At 40.2% G+C, this 17,014-nt stretch overlaps 1 protein-coding gene across 1 annotated transcript in view; it reads left to right on the top strand.

Annotated features, from left to right (window-relative positions):
* LOC135470833 (multiple epidermal growth factor-like domains protein 10) overlaps positions 1–17,014 on the top strand; it is a 77,066-nt gene that overhangs the window by 51,592 nt on the left and 8,460 nt on the right. Inside the window, exons 9-11 of the mRNA XM_064749878.1 lie at positions 9,532–9,684; positions 11,635–11,772; positions 15,550–15,693. Coding sequence (XP_064605948.1) covers positions 9,532–9,684; positions 11,635–11,772; positions 15,550–15,693 — 435 coding nt within the window. The remainder of the gene's footprint in view (positions 1–9,531; positions 9,685–11,634; positions 11,773–15,549; positions 15,694–17,014) is intronic.

Raw genomic sequence — 17,014 nt, 5'->3', positions numbered from 1 at the left:
TGTGTGGAGATCAGTCTTTTAACCTAAGCTCACTTCTGGGATGTTCTCTTTTGGTCAGATGATTACTATGTGGAGATCAGTCTTTTAACCTAAGCTCACTTCTGGGATGTTCCCTATCAGTCATATGATTACTTTGTAGAGATCAGTCTTTAAACCAAAACATACTTCTGGAATGTTCTCTATCAATCATATGATTACTGTGTAGAGATCAGTCTTTAAACCAAAACATACTTCTGAGATGTTCTCTATCAATCATATGATTACTGTATGGAGATCAGTCTTTAAACCAAACATGCTTCTGGGATGTTCTCTGTCAGTCATATGACTACTGTGTGGAGATCAGTCTTTTAACCAAAACATACTTCTGGGATGTTCTTTATCAATCATATGATTACTGTGTGGAGATCAGTCTTTTAACCTAAGCTCACTTCTGGGATGTTCACTATCAGTCACATGATTACTGTGTGGAGATCAGTCTTTTAACCTAAGCTCACTTCTGGGACGTTCACTGTCAGTCACATGATTACTGTGTGGAGATCAGTCTTTTAACCTAAGCTCACTTCTGGGATGTTCTCTTTTGGTCAGATGATTACTATGTGGAGATCAGTCTTTTAACCTAAGCTCACTTCTGGGATGTTCTCTATCAGTCATATGATTACTGTGTGGAGATCAGTCTTTTAACCTAAGCTCCCTTCTGGGATGTTCTCTATCGATCATATGATTACTGTGTGGAGATCAGTCTTTTAATCAAACATGTTTCTGGGATGTTCTCTGTCAATCATATGATTACTTTGTGGACATCAGTCTTTGAACCAAAACATACTTCTGGGATGTTCTCTGTCAGTCATATGATTACTGTGTGGAGATCAGTCTTTTAACCAAAACATACTTCTGGGATGTTCTCTATCAATCATATGATTACTGTGTAGAGATCAGTCTTTTAACCAAAACATACTTCTGGGATGTTCTCTATCAATCATATGATTACTGTATGGAGATCAGTCTTTAAACCAAACATACTTCTGGGATGTTCTCTGTCAGTTATATGATTACTGTGTGGAGATCAGTCTTTTAACCAAAACATACTTCTGGGATGTTCCCTATCAATCATATGATTACTGTGTGGAGATCAGTCTTTTAACCTAAGCTCACTTCTGGGATGTTCACTATCAGTCACATGATTACTGTGTGGAGATCAGTCTTTTAACCTAAGCTCACTTCTGGGATGTTCTCTTTTGGTCAGATGATTACTATGTGGAGATCAGTCTTTTAACCTAAGCTCACTTCTGGGATGTTCTCTATCAGTCATATGATTACTATGTGGAGATCAGTCTTTTAACCTAAGCTCAGTTCTGGGATGTTCACTATCAGTCATATGATTACTGTGTGGATATCAGTCTTTTAATCAAACATGCTTCTGGGATGTTCTCTGTCAGTCATATGATTACTATGTGGAGATCAGCCTTTTAACCAAAACATACTTCTGAGATGTTCTCTGTCAATCATATGATTACTGTGTGGAGATCAGCCTTTTAACCAAAACATACTTTTGGGATTTTCACTATCAGTCATATGATTATTGTGTGGAGATCAGTCTTTTAACCAAAACATACTTCTGGGATGTTTACTATCAATCGATGCGCTGTTTAACCTTGAGACATATTGTAAGGTACACTTTGTTCATGGTACATTCACAATCCATAAGCCAGACAGAACGTGACAGAACTGTCATGTCCTTAACTCAACTGCTGGCACAGACTTCTTCTGAATCAAGGGACCAGTTAGCTTTGCGGATTCAAACATTTGGCATCCTTCAAAATATCACTGGCCAGAGGTACCTTATTCTGTAGATGTTGTACGGCAGCTCGACACAGCTTGCTAGCCTTCTTTTTTATAGGTTTTCAACTTTTTAATACGTTTTTGTCAAAAGCAACATTCCTACATTTAGTTGATAGCTAGACAATGGAGAATACACAAACAAGAATGTAATTGACAAGGTGTGATAGAATATGGCGTATAAACAACAAACTGTGCACCTGGCAAGGACTGATGGACAGTGGATATAAATAGCACAGAACAAAGAAAGCAAAGAGACACAGACTTATTCACAAACAGCAATGATTCCTGTCAACATGGAGTGTTGCACAAAAGAAAAATAAACAAAAGAATACTTTGGACACTGGGTGATAGACAGCAAAGAATAAACAGCAAAGAATATAACTAGGATTATGAAATAGCTTTACAATGGAGAATACATAGACAAAAATGTAATATACAGGTGGTGATAAAACCATTATCACGAAGTGAAAAACATAAAGGACAAATAACAAAGAATTAAATGAACATTGCATGATATTGGTAGACAAGGCAGAATAAACAACAAAGAATGCAATGAACATGAGGTGACAGACAATGGTGAATATATAGCAAAGAGCACTGGAAATGGGATAATAGACAATGGAGGATAAGCAACAAAGTGCAATTAATGGAAATGGGATGATAGACAATGACGAAAAGACTGTAAAGTGCAAGGAAAATGGGATGATAGATAGTGGAGAACAGACAAGAAAATAATGGAAATGCGATGATAGACAATGGAGAATACACAGCAAAATACAAAAATATAGCTAATGTGGTGTGATGGGAAGGCACAGGAGAATACAGAGGCAAAAATGTAACTGACAGGATCTGACACACTTTGTCAACTTCAAGCTCAAAAATATATATCCTCTTACTTTCGCCAGGTACCATACCATGCCACCACACTGGTCAGTGATGTATATTCCGCATTGTCTGTCACCTCATTGCATTCTTTGTTGTTTATTCTCCATTGTCTACCGTCCCATGTCCATTACATTCTTTGTTGCTTATTCTCCATTGTCTACCGTCCCATGTACATTGCATTATTTGTTGTTTATTCTCCATTATCTACCACCCAATGTCCATTACATTCTTTGTTGCTTATTCTCCATTGTCTACCGTCCCGTGTATATTGCATTATTTGTTGTTTATTCTCCATTATCTACCACCCAATGTCCATTGCATTCTTTGTTGTTTATTCTCCACTGGCTACTGCCCCGTGTCTATTGCATTCTTTGTTGTTTATTCTACATTGTCTACCGTTCCATGTCCATTGCATTCTTTGTTGTTTATTCTCTGTTGTCTATTAAGCAATGTCCATTTAATGCTTTGTTATTCTCCGTTTTGTTTTTCACTTCGTGATGGTGTTTGTATCACTCCCTGTCAATTACAATCTTGGCTGTGTATATTGTCTAGCTATGCACATTTTTATCAAAAAATCAACCTGGCATGACCACCATATTTTTAGCTGTGCTTGCTGGAATTTGAAGTCATAACATTTTGTTACTTCGGCAACCTCCCGGGGGGAGGGAGGTTGGGGGTAGTAACATTGGGAAAACAGTTTTCAGTTCTATCCAAAACACACAAAATTCTCATAGATTTAAACTGGGTGCAAAATAGCAGTGCAGATCTTTATACTGTATGAACAACCTAAACTGTCTGTGTGGCAGTATTACCCAATCAGTGCTCTTTCAGTTCGGAGACAAAATCTTGGACCCAATGACCTGAATTGCGCATGTGTAACTCTAAAGAAAGGGGTGGAAATGGAGACATAGTTAGCAATAGGCCTTAACATGCAGATCACTGAAGAGGGACAATAACATCTTTGAGAGTGTGTTGGAAACTAGTGTCATGACAATTGTGAGGTTGACATGATCTTTACCATTATTGGCAAGACTATTGCAAAAGAAAGGTGTCTGCTGACTAAGGCATCCATTAATAGAGTATGACCATCAACTGTAGTTGTTATGTGGTCATTTCTTTGTCCTCCAGTCAATTAAACAGAAGACTTTTTGTATTTTATGACTTGCAGCCCGTCTTCATTTCTGTTTTTAATTTTCGCTTTGCTGTGAATAAAGAGAGCTTTGTCAGGGTCTGAAAAGGGTGGTCTGGCCCATTATAATTATAGTGTTAAGATATTCCTATTTCTATTCCTATAATTCTCCTATTTTTCCCCAAAATTTCCTATTAACCTCCTACTTTTGGGGTGTAGAATTCCTATATTTCCTACTTGCTTTTGTCCAAAATTGGCTGGAAGTGTAAAAAATTTGCTGATCTCCATAAATACCAATCATGGGGCTAATTGTTGGGCAGCACTTGGTTGATGCTAACATATTAAGATCATTATTTTTTCTTGCACAGTAGTTTATAGTAGTTGCAAAAATGAGGAAATGTTAATGCTCCAGAACGTGTTGTTTATCACCATAATGATAGTGTACATACATATAACTGTGGCGTACATATCCATGGTATGTATATCCGTATTGTGGGTGTACATATCCGTATTGTACATGTACATATTCATGTGTTCATATCTATGGTGTACATCTACATATCCGTGGTGTGCATATCCGTAGTGTACATGTACATATCCGTGGTAAACATAAACATATTTGTGGAGTACATGTACATATTCGTGGTGTACATATCCGTAATGTACATGTACATATTCGTGGTGTACATGTACATATTCGTGGTGTAGATGTGCATATCCGTGGTGTACATATTTCTAGGGTACACATATATTTGTGGTGTAGATATACATATTTGTAGTGTACATGTACATATTTGTGGTGTACATGTATATATACGTTCATGGTGTATATATTTATGGTGTACATGTACATAACCGTGGTCTACATAGCTGCGGTGTACATATACATATCCGTGGTGTACATATTCGTGGTGTACATGTACATATTTGTAGTTTGCATATCCATTGTGTACAGGTACATATTCATGGTGTGTATATATTTGTGGTGTACATTACACATCTGTGGTGTAGATGTACACATCTGCTGTGTACATGTACATATCCGTGGTGTGGATATCTCTGGTGTAGGTGTACATATCTCGTGGTATACATGTGCATATCCGTGGTGTGCGTGTACATATCACTACTGTACACGTACATATTCGTGGTGTATATACCCGTAATGTACATGCACATGTCAATGGTGTACATGAACACCTTCGTGGTGTACATGTATATATGCGTGGTTTACATGTGCATATTTGTGGTGTACATCTACATGTTTGTGGTTTGCATATCCATGGTGTACAGGTACACATTCATGGTCTATAAATTTGTGGTGTACATGTACAATTCGGTGGTGTACATGTACATATCGGAGGTGTACATGTACATATTTGTTGTGTACATGTACATATATGTGGTGTACATGTACACATATGTGGTGTAAATGTACATAGCCGTGGCGTACATATTTGTGGTGTACATGTATAAATATACGTGGTGTAAATTTACATATCCGTAGTGTACATATACATATTCGTGGTGTATGTGTATATATCTGTGGTGTACATGTACATGTCTGTGGAGTACAGGTACATATCCATGGTGCACATATTTGTACTGTACATGTACATATAGGTGGTGTGCATGTACATATTGGTGGTGTGCATGTACATATACGTGGTGTGCATGTACATATTCGTGGTGTGCATGTACATATTCGTGGTGTACATGAACATATTTGTGGTGTACATGTACATATACGTGGTGTTCGTGTGTATATTCGTGGTGTGTATACCCATGGTGTACTAGTACACCACCAATGTGTACTAGTACATATGTGTGGTGTACATATCCGTGGTGTATATGTACATATTCGTGGTGGTATACATGTACATATTCATGGTGAGCATATCCATGATGTACCTGTACATATTCGTGGTGTACATATGCGTGGTGTACATGTACATATTTATGGCGTACATATCCATAATGTACATGTAAATATTCATGGTGTACATATCCGTGGTGTGCATATACATGGTCTACATATACAAATACGTGGTGTACATGTACATATTCGTGGTGTACATATGCGTGGTGCACATGTAAAAATACGTGGTGTGCATATCTATGGTGTACATGTACATATTCGTGGTGGACATGTACATATTATTGGTGTACATGTACATATTCGTGGTGTACATGTACTTATAGGTGGTGAAGATATCTGTGTTCTACATGAACATATCCGTGGTGTACATGTACATATCCGTGGTGTACATGTACATATCCGTGGTGTACATGTACATATCCGTGATGCACATGTACAGTAAATTTAGGCCAAGTACGAATGTTCGGATACAAGTGTCAGTGTGTCTTTTACAGTTAACCTTCATGTTAATTCTGACGTGATGGTTTTCATCATTCATAAACAAGTAAGTAATCTGAAAATGAAAATACCTGTACTTGATTAAAACAAGATTTTATAATGTTGAGGACAGTATATGTGAAGTGACAGTTCCGGGTTAGTGAATGCTAGGGCACAAATATATATGTTCTGAATCCTAAGCTGGGAAGAATGAAACAGATCTCAAATCATTATAGTCAATGTGACACAGAAATGACAGAAATTTTTAGAGTATAACTATGAGCCAGCCGGATGATATGGCATCTAAGCATTACATGTGATATTTACAGTGTGTTTTGCTGCAAATAAGCAGCCGTTTTAAACCTTTTGATCGGTGTTTTTTTTACATCCTACATGTATCGAAACTTGGGCTTCTTTACATTTTATCATATGGGCTGTTCTGTTGATTCAAGGGGCCTGAATTGAAAGGACATGATTCACGTCCTGTGTGGAGATGTCTGTTTGTGAATTTGTGCCTGTTGCAAAACTAAAAGTCAGAGGTAATGCATATGTTCTCGTATGTCATGCTTGTTTGGTGTACATATATCTACATGAACAGTCTGTGACAAAAAACAACTGAGGTATGACTGTACATTTCTGTCTGCAGGTTGTGATGGAGGAGAGTATGGCCCTGACTGTGGGCAGAGATGTGGATACTGTGTTGGGGGAAGAACAGTCTGTGACAGAACAACAGGAGAATGTCCGGATAGGTCACCGGATCCGAGGTGTCAGGCCGGATACCAGGAATGAAGTGTGATGAAAGTATGGATAACAGTGGAATGATATTTTAAACATGTCCATTTCCCTTAAAAATCATTACATAGATGAATGAAAATAATTGCATTTAAGACTTTCTGTAATTGTGACTGGATAAAACATATTATGTTATAATTAAATTGCCAAAACAAAGGTAATTTTTTTTTTGGTTATTAGACTGCCCAGCAGGTACATATGGTGTGGACTGTGAGGAGGATTGTGGTCAATGTGCAGGTGGCTCAGATAAGTGTGACAGAGTGAATGGGTGGTGCCCAAGAACAGAGACACCAAGATGTGCCCAAGGCTGGGATGGGAACATGTGTAAGATAGGTGAGCTAGCCTAGCCTACACATGGTAAACCTGAGCTTAAGGAGTTTTTGTCTAGGACTAATTGTATAAAACCAAGTGCAAATTCTTCTTTTTTATATTCATGTAATGTGCAATTGAATTTTTGAATTGTCTGTTATTTCACCAGAATCATAGGGTACATTTTTACATCAGTAGGCATAAAGGTTTGCAAACTAAAACATATTGATAGTATTGCTGGTACGAATCTGGTGGGAATAAAACTCCAAAAGAGCTTGTTTTATCCCATTATATAGAAAAAAATTTGAACTTAGAGGAGATTATATACTATGGCATAATTCTTCAATATTCTTGTGTTCGTAAAAAGACAAGAAATCTACAGTCGATTCAGTCGATACAGTTTATGAAGCAGAGAGACTTCGGGCTTGGGTGCCTGCTTTTCAGCTTTTATCTCCACTATGGAGACATGAAATCAGACATGGTATGACCCAAATATGAAAGCTGATATCTTGAACACCACTGGCTGAAATGCAGAATGTATGTTTTCTTTGCATTAAGGTGCAACTTCTTATTGTTTTCCACTTTTGCAATTAAAGAGATAAGCATTCAATTTAAAGATGTTACTGTACATATCTAAGAATTTTGGCCCTACTGGCCTATAATTGAGTCCTATTCACTTGGCGTTTGGGTTTTTCCTACAGAGTGTTCACCAGGCCGCTATGGAGGAGACTGCAGAGAGCAATGTGGGAACTGTAGAAGTGGGAAGGATAAATGTGATAAGGTTAATGGAGCATGTCCAGATGTGGGAGGAGTAAGATGTACTGATGGTTACAACACTAACTTATGTAAGACAGGTAAGTATCATTTATCAGTGTACCTGCATTTATATATTAAAGTGACAGGTTTGAATGCAGCCATTGCCAGCTTGGCTGCAGCTTTGCCATGTACCTGATGAAGAGTGGTGATTCAAGGCTGGTTTCCTCTAATCATAAACTTGGTGAAGGGTAGTGATTCAAGGGCTGTTTTTTTCTCTAATCATAAACTTGGTGGAGGTAGTGATTCACAGCTGATTAACTTGGTGAAGGGTGGTGAATCACGGTTAGTTTTATCAAATCATAAACTTGGTGAAGGGTGGTGATTCACGGCTGGTTTCCTCTAATAATAAACTTGGTGAAGGGTGGTGATTCACGGTTAATTTTATCAAATCATAAACTTGGTGAAGGGTGGTGATTCACGGCTGGTTTCCTCTAATCATAAACTTGATGAAGGGTGGTGATTCATGGCTGGTTTCCTCTAATCATAAACTTATTAAAGGGTGGTGATTCACGGCTGGTTTCCTCTAATCATAAACTTGGTGAAGGGTGGTGATTCACGGTTAGTTTTATCAAATCATAAACTTGGTGAAGGGTAGTGATTCACGGTTAGTTTTATCAAATCCTAAACTTGGTGAAGGGTGGTGATTCACGGCTGGTTTCCTCTAATCATAAACTTGGTGAGGGATGGTGATTCACGGTTAGTTTTATCAAATCATAAACTTGGTGACGGGTGGTGATTCACGGCTGGTTTCCTCTAATCATAAACTTGGTGAAGGGTGGTGATTCACGGCTGGTTTCCTCTATTCATAAACTTGGTGAAGGGTGGTGATTCACGGTTAGTTTTATCAAATCATAAACTTGGTGAAGGGTAGTGATTCACGGTTAGTTTTATCAAATCATAAACTTGGTGAAGGGTGGTGATTCATGGCTGGTTTCCTCTAATCATAAACTTGGTGAAGGGTGGTGATTCACGGCTGTATTTTTTCTAATCATAAACTTGGTGAAGGGTGGTGATTCACGGCTGGTTTCCTCTAATCATAAACTTGGTGAAGGGTGGTGATTCACGGCTGGTTTCCTCTAATCATAAACTTGGTGAAGGGTAATGATTCATGGCTGGTTTCCCCTAATCATTAACTTGACTGGTCTAAGTAAAAACCTCTTGAGTACAGATTCAAACACAGTAAATAAAGCATGTATATGTACATGAAAGAGCCCAGCAGCCCTGTGACATTGTTATAAATTATTGCCAAGCAGTCTAATACCAAATATGATCATAACAGTTATTTCTGTTATGGTCCAGTATAAACCTCCACCATCTGACCACCTGAGTGTAGATATGACACTTGTTAGTAATCGTGTATCCACATCCTGTTGCATTTATATTCACATCTGTTTTCTTTGTGCCACAGAGTGTTTGCCAGGCCACTATGGAGGAGACTGCAGAGAGCAATGTGGGAACTGTCTAGGTGGGAAGGATAAATGTGATACGGTTAATGGAGTGTGTCCCTATGTGGGAGGAGTAAGATGTGCTGATGGTTACCTAGGTGATCAGTGTAAGACAGGTAAGGGTTACTTTTACTTATTCTAGACAACTGCCACAAAGTGACACATTACGGAACCAGAGAAGTTCATGATCTGCCCCAGATCTGTCACAACTTCCAGTTTAATTGATGTATATGTAAATAATTTAAGATTTAAGCAAGCATGTGTAGATGTAAATAAAAGGGACAGCATGCCCAAGTTTCAAACTGAAGGCGTGTGAATTATATTTGTTGTTCGCGTGCAAATGGGTAGAGAAAGGTTATGTCATCTGTCTATCTATTTCTTTGTATACTGTGTACACTGATAATCCTATAAGAAACTGAATTTTTGGCCTGTACTGTAAATCTTATCATAGTTGTGGGCCTTTGAAAATGGCGCTTGTTATTATATTAAATATTATGTAGATATGTTGTGTTCGTGCCATACATGTCACCAAGCTTCCGGAGATCACCATGGCCTTTGTCTTCAAAAAATTTGTGTTCAAGTTTCATGACATGAGTCTCGGGAATTGATCAACTTTGAGCTTTTTCTTACTCATTATGCTGCTCAAGTTCATCAAGCTCATCAGTATTGTGATATTGTAATGTGCAATAACCTTTTCCATGCTATATATATGTAGAACTGCTGAGACAAATTTCGTCAGATTTATGTTGAAATTTTAAAAAGAAAGGCATTATGAACTGATCAACTGTTGGGGTTGGTCAGTTCACATGTCTGTTTGTCTGTTCTGTGACATTGTAGCAGTTAAAAATCTGTCTGTCATGTTTGTGCGATATCTCGATCCAATGCTGTTCGGCCAAATTTAATCAAATCTGTCTTGAAGCCTTTTCGTGAGGGTATGCCTGTTACTTTTTGATCGTCAGTATACTGGTGTTGAAGCAGGCTGTCACCTTTCCTAATTTGATATCTCAGGAATTTATTGTTTATATTTATTTATTTATTTATTTCATTGATTGGTGTTTTATGCCGTACTCAAGAATATTTCTCATATACGGCGGCGGCCGACGTTAAGATGGGAGGAAATCAGACAGACCTGGGGGAAACCCACTACAGTCGGCAAGTTGCTGTCAGACCTTATTCACACGCACGGCCGGAGATGAAGCCAGCATGAGCTTGACTTCAGCCCACAGCTCCTAGGTCAATGCTCCGCGTTGGTGTGTTAACTCCCTCGGCCACGGAGGCCCCTGATTGTTTACATAACGATATCCCCAGAACCCCTTTTACGAAATTATTTAACCTTGGTCTGAAGTTTACCAGTAAATGTAATTCTGCAAGACTTTGGAATAGGAACTGATCAGATTTTGGAGTGTGTCTGCCCATTCACTTGTTCAGTGATCCGAGCATCCGCTAGTTACATCATGATCGGATTCTGATGTTAGTTTCTTGCAAGGGATCTGTATTTCATGTATTACCTTGTCATGTCTAGAACTGTGTTAACAGTTTATATGAAAAGGAAGAGAATGATTTCTGCCTCATCAGTTGTTCATGCCCAAAGGGTATTCTAGAGATGTACAAGTTAGTCACGGATCAGGTTTAGAAACAGCTGACAAGCAGTAGAACTGCTATCCTACTGGGGCTAGGCTTAAATCTTAACCCCAGTCTTGGCCTAATACAAAACTATTGAGACTTCAGCTTAGGCTAAAGTTAGTACTGCGCTTAACAGCTATTAAATACACTTGTGTACAAGGCTTCACGTCACGTGGGTTATCATTTTCATCTCTCACACGAATATGACATCTTGTATGACGTCGTGTGTTGATGCGGGAAGTAGGGATGGGAACGTCATAAAATGCTTGTCTTTTGACGTCATGGCATGTGTGTGTAACACATCATATAATAACAAAAGTTGCATCTAACTGAGTGAAACATCACTTTTACCAATGAAGGAAAATCCTAACGAAAAAAGCAACATGATGTAGATAGTAATATAGTGTACATAGTTCTTCAGTCCTGTAATCTTTTTTCTGTAGAATGCGATGATGGCTTCTATGGCAGTAACTGTGCTGAAGAGTGTGGAAACTGTGTTGATGGTACTGGATCCTGTCATCACACTGATGGCAGCTGTCAGGGTTGTGCCGCTGGTTGGAAAGGAACTGTCTGTAAGACAAGTGAGTAGAGGGTAGTCATGGGACCTGTTTGTAAGACAGGTGAATGGATGGAGAGTTGTCAAGGGGCCTGTTTACAAGACAGGTGTGTGCATAGCGGGCATTCATGGGGCCTGTTTATAAGACAGGTGAGTGCATGGAGGGCATTTATGGGGCATGCTTGTAAGACAGGTGAGTACATGGAGGGAAGTCATGGGGCCTCTTTGTGAGACTGGTGAGTGGATGGAAGGCAGTTATGGGGCCTGTTTGTAAGACAGACGAGCTCATGGAGGGCAGTCATTGGGCTTGTTTGTAAAGTGAGTACATGGAGGAAAGTCATGGGGCTTGTTTGTAAGATGGGTGTGTGCTTGGAGGGCAGTCATCGGGCCTGTTTGTAAGACAGGTGAGGGCATGGAGGGTAGTCAATGGTCCTGTTTATAAGAAAGGTGTGTGCATGGAGGGCAGTCATGGGGCCTCTTTGTGAGACTGGTGAGTGGATAGAAGGCAGTCATGGGGCCTGTTTGTAAGACAGGCGAGCGCATAGAGGGCATTCATGGGGCCTGTTTGTAATGGAAGACATTCATGGGGAATGTTAGTAAGACAGTGGAGGGCATGGAGGGTAGTCATATGCCCTGTTTATAAGACTTTAGCCCAAATCATGGAGGGCATTCATGGGGCCTGTTAGTAAGACAAGTGAATGCATGGAGGTAAATCATGGGGCCTGTTTGTAAGACAGGTAAGGGCATGGATGGCAGTCATTGGACCTGTTTGTAAGACTGGTGAGAGGATGGAGGGTTGTCATGGGGTCTGTTTGTAAGACAAGTGAATGCATGGAGGGCAATGATGGGTCTTGTTTGTGTGACAGGTGAGTGCATGGAGGGCAATCATGTGGCCTGTTTCTAAGACAGGTGTGTTCATGGAGGATATTCATGGGGCATGTTTGTAAGACAGGTGAGTTTATGGAGGGTAGTCATGGGTGCTGTCTATAAGACTTTAGTCCAAACATGGGGGGGGGGGACAGTCATGGAACCTGTTTGTAAAACTGGTGAGTCCATGGAGGGTTGTATTGGGGTCGGTTTATAAGACGGGTAAGTGGGTGGAGGGCTTCATGGCGCCTGTTTGTAAGACAGGTGAGTGCATGGAGGGCAGTCATGGGGCTTGTTTGTAAGAGAGGTGAGGGCATGCAGGGTAGTAATGGGCTCTTACTAAGACAGGTGTGTGCATGGAGGGCAGTCATAGGGCCTGTTTAAAAGACACGTGTGCATGGAGGGCAGTCATGGGGCCTGTTTGTAAGACAGGATAGGGCATGAAGGGTAGTCATCGGCGCTGTTTATAAGACAGGTGTGTGCATGGAGGGCATTCATGGTGCCTGATTGTAAGACAGGTGTGTGCAAGGAGGATATTTATGGGTTATGTTTGTAAGACAGGTGAGGGCATGGAGGGTAGTCATGGTCGCTGTTTATAAGACAGATGTGTGCTTGGGGGGCTGTCATGGGGCCTGTTTGTAAGACAGGTGTGTGCATGGAGGGCATTTATGGGGCCTGTTTGTAAGACAGGTGTGTACATGGAGGATATTCATGGGGCATGTTTCTAAGACAGGTGTGTGCATGGAGGGCAGTCATGGGGCCTGTTTATAAGAGATGTGAGTGCATGGAGGGGAGTCATGGGGCTTGTTTCACTAAAACGCTTTGAGCTGATGTCAAAAACTTCTAATCTTGAAGCAACAACCTGCGGATGGTCGTGGGCTCCCCCCCCCCCCCCGGGCCTTCTCGGTTTCCTCTCAACATAATGCTGGCCACCGCCGGAGTATGGCGTAAAACACCAATCAAATAAATAAATAAATTCAATCTTGGATGAAGTGGTACGAGAGGAAGCCAGAGCTGGGCCTCACAGCGATATCACTGGTGAGAAGCTCCTGAGTCATTACGCAGCGCTATGTATTGTGTATTAGAACCAATGTTAAAGTGAATGTTAGGGATGGTGTCTCAGAGAGTATTGTACAGTAATGTATTGTATTACATACATATAAGGCACTATGACACTAGGGGTATGTTCCATCGTCGATGCTCTGTGTGTATATTTATTATTGTAAATTACCAAATTCACGACTTTGAACTAAAGTTATGCATTTCTTCGCCTCGTACAGGCCAGCTCTTGGTAGCCTTGCTACCAGATCTAAGTTTTTGAACATGAGTAAAGTTTGACTGTTTTTATAGAAGTCATTATTTCTATAAATTATATATTAGGCTATATCTCCAATAATACTGCTCTTACAGACATCATTTTTGGTACATTAATGGCACTTAATGCGGGCTATCACGTAATACCAATAATTCTCGATTTTAACACCATAGGGCTCTTCTGTAAATAGCAGTCTGACCCACATTTCCATTAATGCTGCATCTACACACATCATAGTTGGTACATTAAAGACACTTGATACGGGCTATCACGTGATGCAGTCATTGCCGATTCTAATACCAGGAGGCGCTTTTGTGAATAGCAGTCTGAATAGCAGTCCCATGTCTCCATTAATACTGCACGCACAGATATCATATGTGGCACTTCAACGGTACTTAATGTTAATGCAAGCTATCTCGTGATGCCACCAATTCTCGATTTTAAGTACAGGGGACACTTTAAATTCTTGGTTAATTCGACAAGTCGATTGGCAAAGGCAAAACATATGGGAACTCAAGGCTATGCATGACGGTGAGCCGGCAAATGTCAGTCTTTTCTCAAAAAGACCCTGCGGCTTATGAATACTGACGTCGAGTTTTCCCAACATTAGCGTTTGATGAATTCTTTACAGACGTATGTCCTTCAGGGAAAAAGTACAGACTGCATACAGTTAGACTGGAAAATAAAGCATGATGTTGTGTAAACCAAAGAAAAACTGTATAGGTTCAGGTTAATACATGCTAACTCACGTGTATTTTGTAATGTATATGTAGACCATCTCCTACATCACTTTGTGAACTGTGAGAAGCTGAAGGATTTTATTTCTTATATACCTGATATAGTTCAATCATGGTTCATCGATAATCTTAAACACTACCCCTTATCAGTATTTTATGTTATTTGGGCTTTTGAAAGGTCCAAAGAGAGTTAACCTCTTGTTTGTCAACAGAGTTTGTAGAATGGCGAGGTTGACAATTTACAAAGCCAACAATTTCCTTGTTTTCAAAGATAACGTTTTACCAACGAAAACTATTTTAAGATCAATTTTGAGAAATGGTGTGAATCAGTCGGCTGTTTAGTGAGGTACCAACCTCATATCATTTCAACAAACACGTACTTCTCAAGACCCCTATGTCAGTCTTCACAGCTCAGGTTCAGTTGTTATGTTGCTGCCGTAGACACAGACTTTTCTGTAACATAATCCTGATGATTTGTGCACGACAATCTTAACCACGAATGATATTTTTATTTTTAAGAAGGTTGCTGTATGATATTGTCAATACACTTTCTTTTCAAGAGACAAAAAAATCATTGACGTCAGGAAATTGACATCAGGCACTTTGCACTAGACTTGTATTGCTCACGCCAGTCGGCCATGTCATCACCTCGTTTCAGTTGATGGCACATTAACAGTCTTAGCAGGTATTTCTTCTTCGCATTTCTCCTCTTATGTTGAATAATTACAAGGAATCGGCACATGAAATACTTCCTTGAACCCTTGCCGTAGCTGACATCCCTGACAGCTATATTTCAACATAGTCCTGTAAACTTATCGGCATTGGATTGACTATGTAATTAAATACTGGACAAATAATACCAGTGATATATTTGTACGATCAGACTGCAGCTCGTACAGATGGGGTCCTGACTGTGAAGAGACCTGTGGTCAGTGTCATGACGGAGCTGTCTGCGACCTGGTCAGTGGGGAATGTCCCACGGGGGATCCCCGCTGTGACACCGGACACATAGGACTTCGCTGTACACGTGAGTAGACTTTTCTTTACTGGATTTACAACTGTTCCCGGGGTGATCACCACTGTACACATGAGTAGGCTTTTCTTTATTGCATTCACAACTGTTCCCCGGGTAATCAGCTCGGTGCCACCGGACATATAGGACTTCGCCGTACACGTGAGTAGACTTTTCCTTACCGCATTCACAACTGTTTCCCGGGTAATCACCGCTGTGCCACCGGACATACAGGATTTCGCTGTACACGTGAGTAGACTCTTCTTTACTGCATTCACAACTGTTCCGCGGGTAATGACCGCTGTGTCATCCGAAGGCATGGAGGGTATTCATGAGGCCAATTTATAAGACACGTGTTTGCATGGAGGGTAGTCATGGGGCCTCCTTCATTAATACATTTTAAGCTAAACTTCTAATCTTGGATGAAATGGTGCAGGATGCAACCAATCTGAGCTGAATCTCACAGCGACAGCATTGGTGAGAGGCTACTGAGTCATTGCGTAGCACCACGTATTGTGCGTTAGAACCAATATTGAAGTGAATGTTAGAGATCGTGTCTCAGAAAGTTAATATTAATTACTGTAAATTACCAAATTCACGACTTTAATCTGAAATTCTACATTCATTTATCCCGTACAGAGGAGCTCCCGACGGCCTTGTTACCAAATCTAAAATTTGCTTTCATGAACAGCAGGAACTATAAGCACTTATTGTTACTTACATGTATTACACCGTAATAATAACGAGCCCCTGGTAAGCGTGGTTTTGTAGTGCTTTCACAGGCTACAAGTAGTGACCAGTCTCCTCATGGAGGTGATCCTGTAGTATCTGTATAGGGCATAAGTAGTGACCAGTCTCCTCATGGAAGTGATCCTGTAGTATCTGTATAGGGCATAAATAGTGACCAGTCTCCTTATGGAAGTGATCCTGTAGTATCTGTATAGAGCATAACTAGTGACCAGTCCCATGGAAGCGATCCTGTAGTATCTCCATAAGGCATAAGCAGTGACCAGTCTCCTCATGGAGGTGATCCTGTAGTATCTGTATAGGGCATAAGTAGTGACCAGTCTCCTCGTGGAAGTGATCCTGTAGTATCTGTATAAGGCATAAGTAGTGACCAGTCTCCTCATGGAAGTGATCCTGTAGTATCTGTATAGGGCATAAATAGTGACCAGTCTCCTTATGGAAGTGATCATGTAGTATCTGTATAGGCTGTAAGAATGGTCCATATCAGCATGGCTGTAATTATGTAGCATTAACATAAGCAATTAGACGGAGCAACAGGGATAATCAGCACGCAGACAAGACACCGGACTTGCAGGGCATTTTTCGGTTT

The sequence above is a fragment of the Liolophura sinensis genome, chromosome 7 (genome assembly GCF_032854445.1).
Source record: "Liolophura sinensis isolate JHLJ2023 chromosome 7, CUHK_Ljap_v2, whole genome shotgun sequence".
Classification (NCBI taxonomy): Eukaryota; Metazoa; Mollusca; class Polyplacophora; order Chitonida; family Chitonidae; genus Liolophura; species Liolophura sinensis.
Note: the sequence above shows the minus strand (reverse complement) of the source record. Positions and strands in the feature narration are given on the sequence as shown.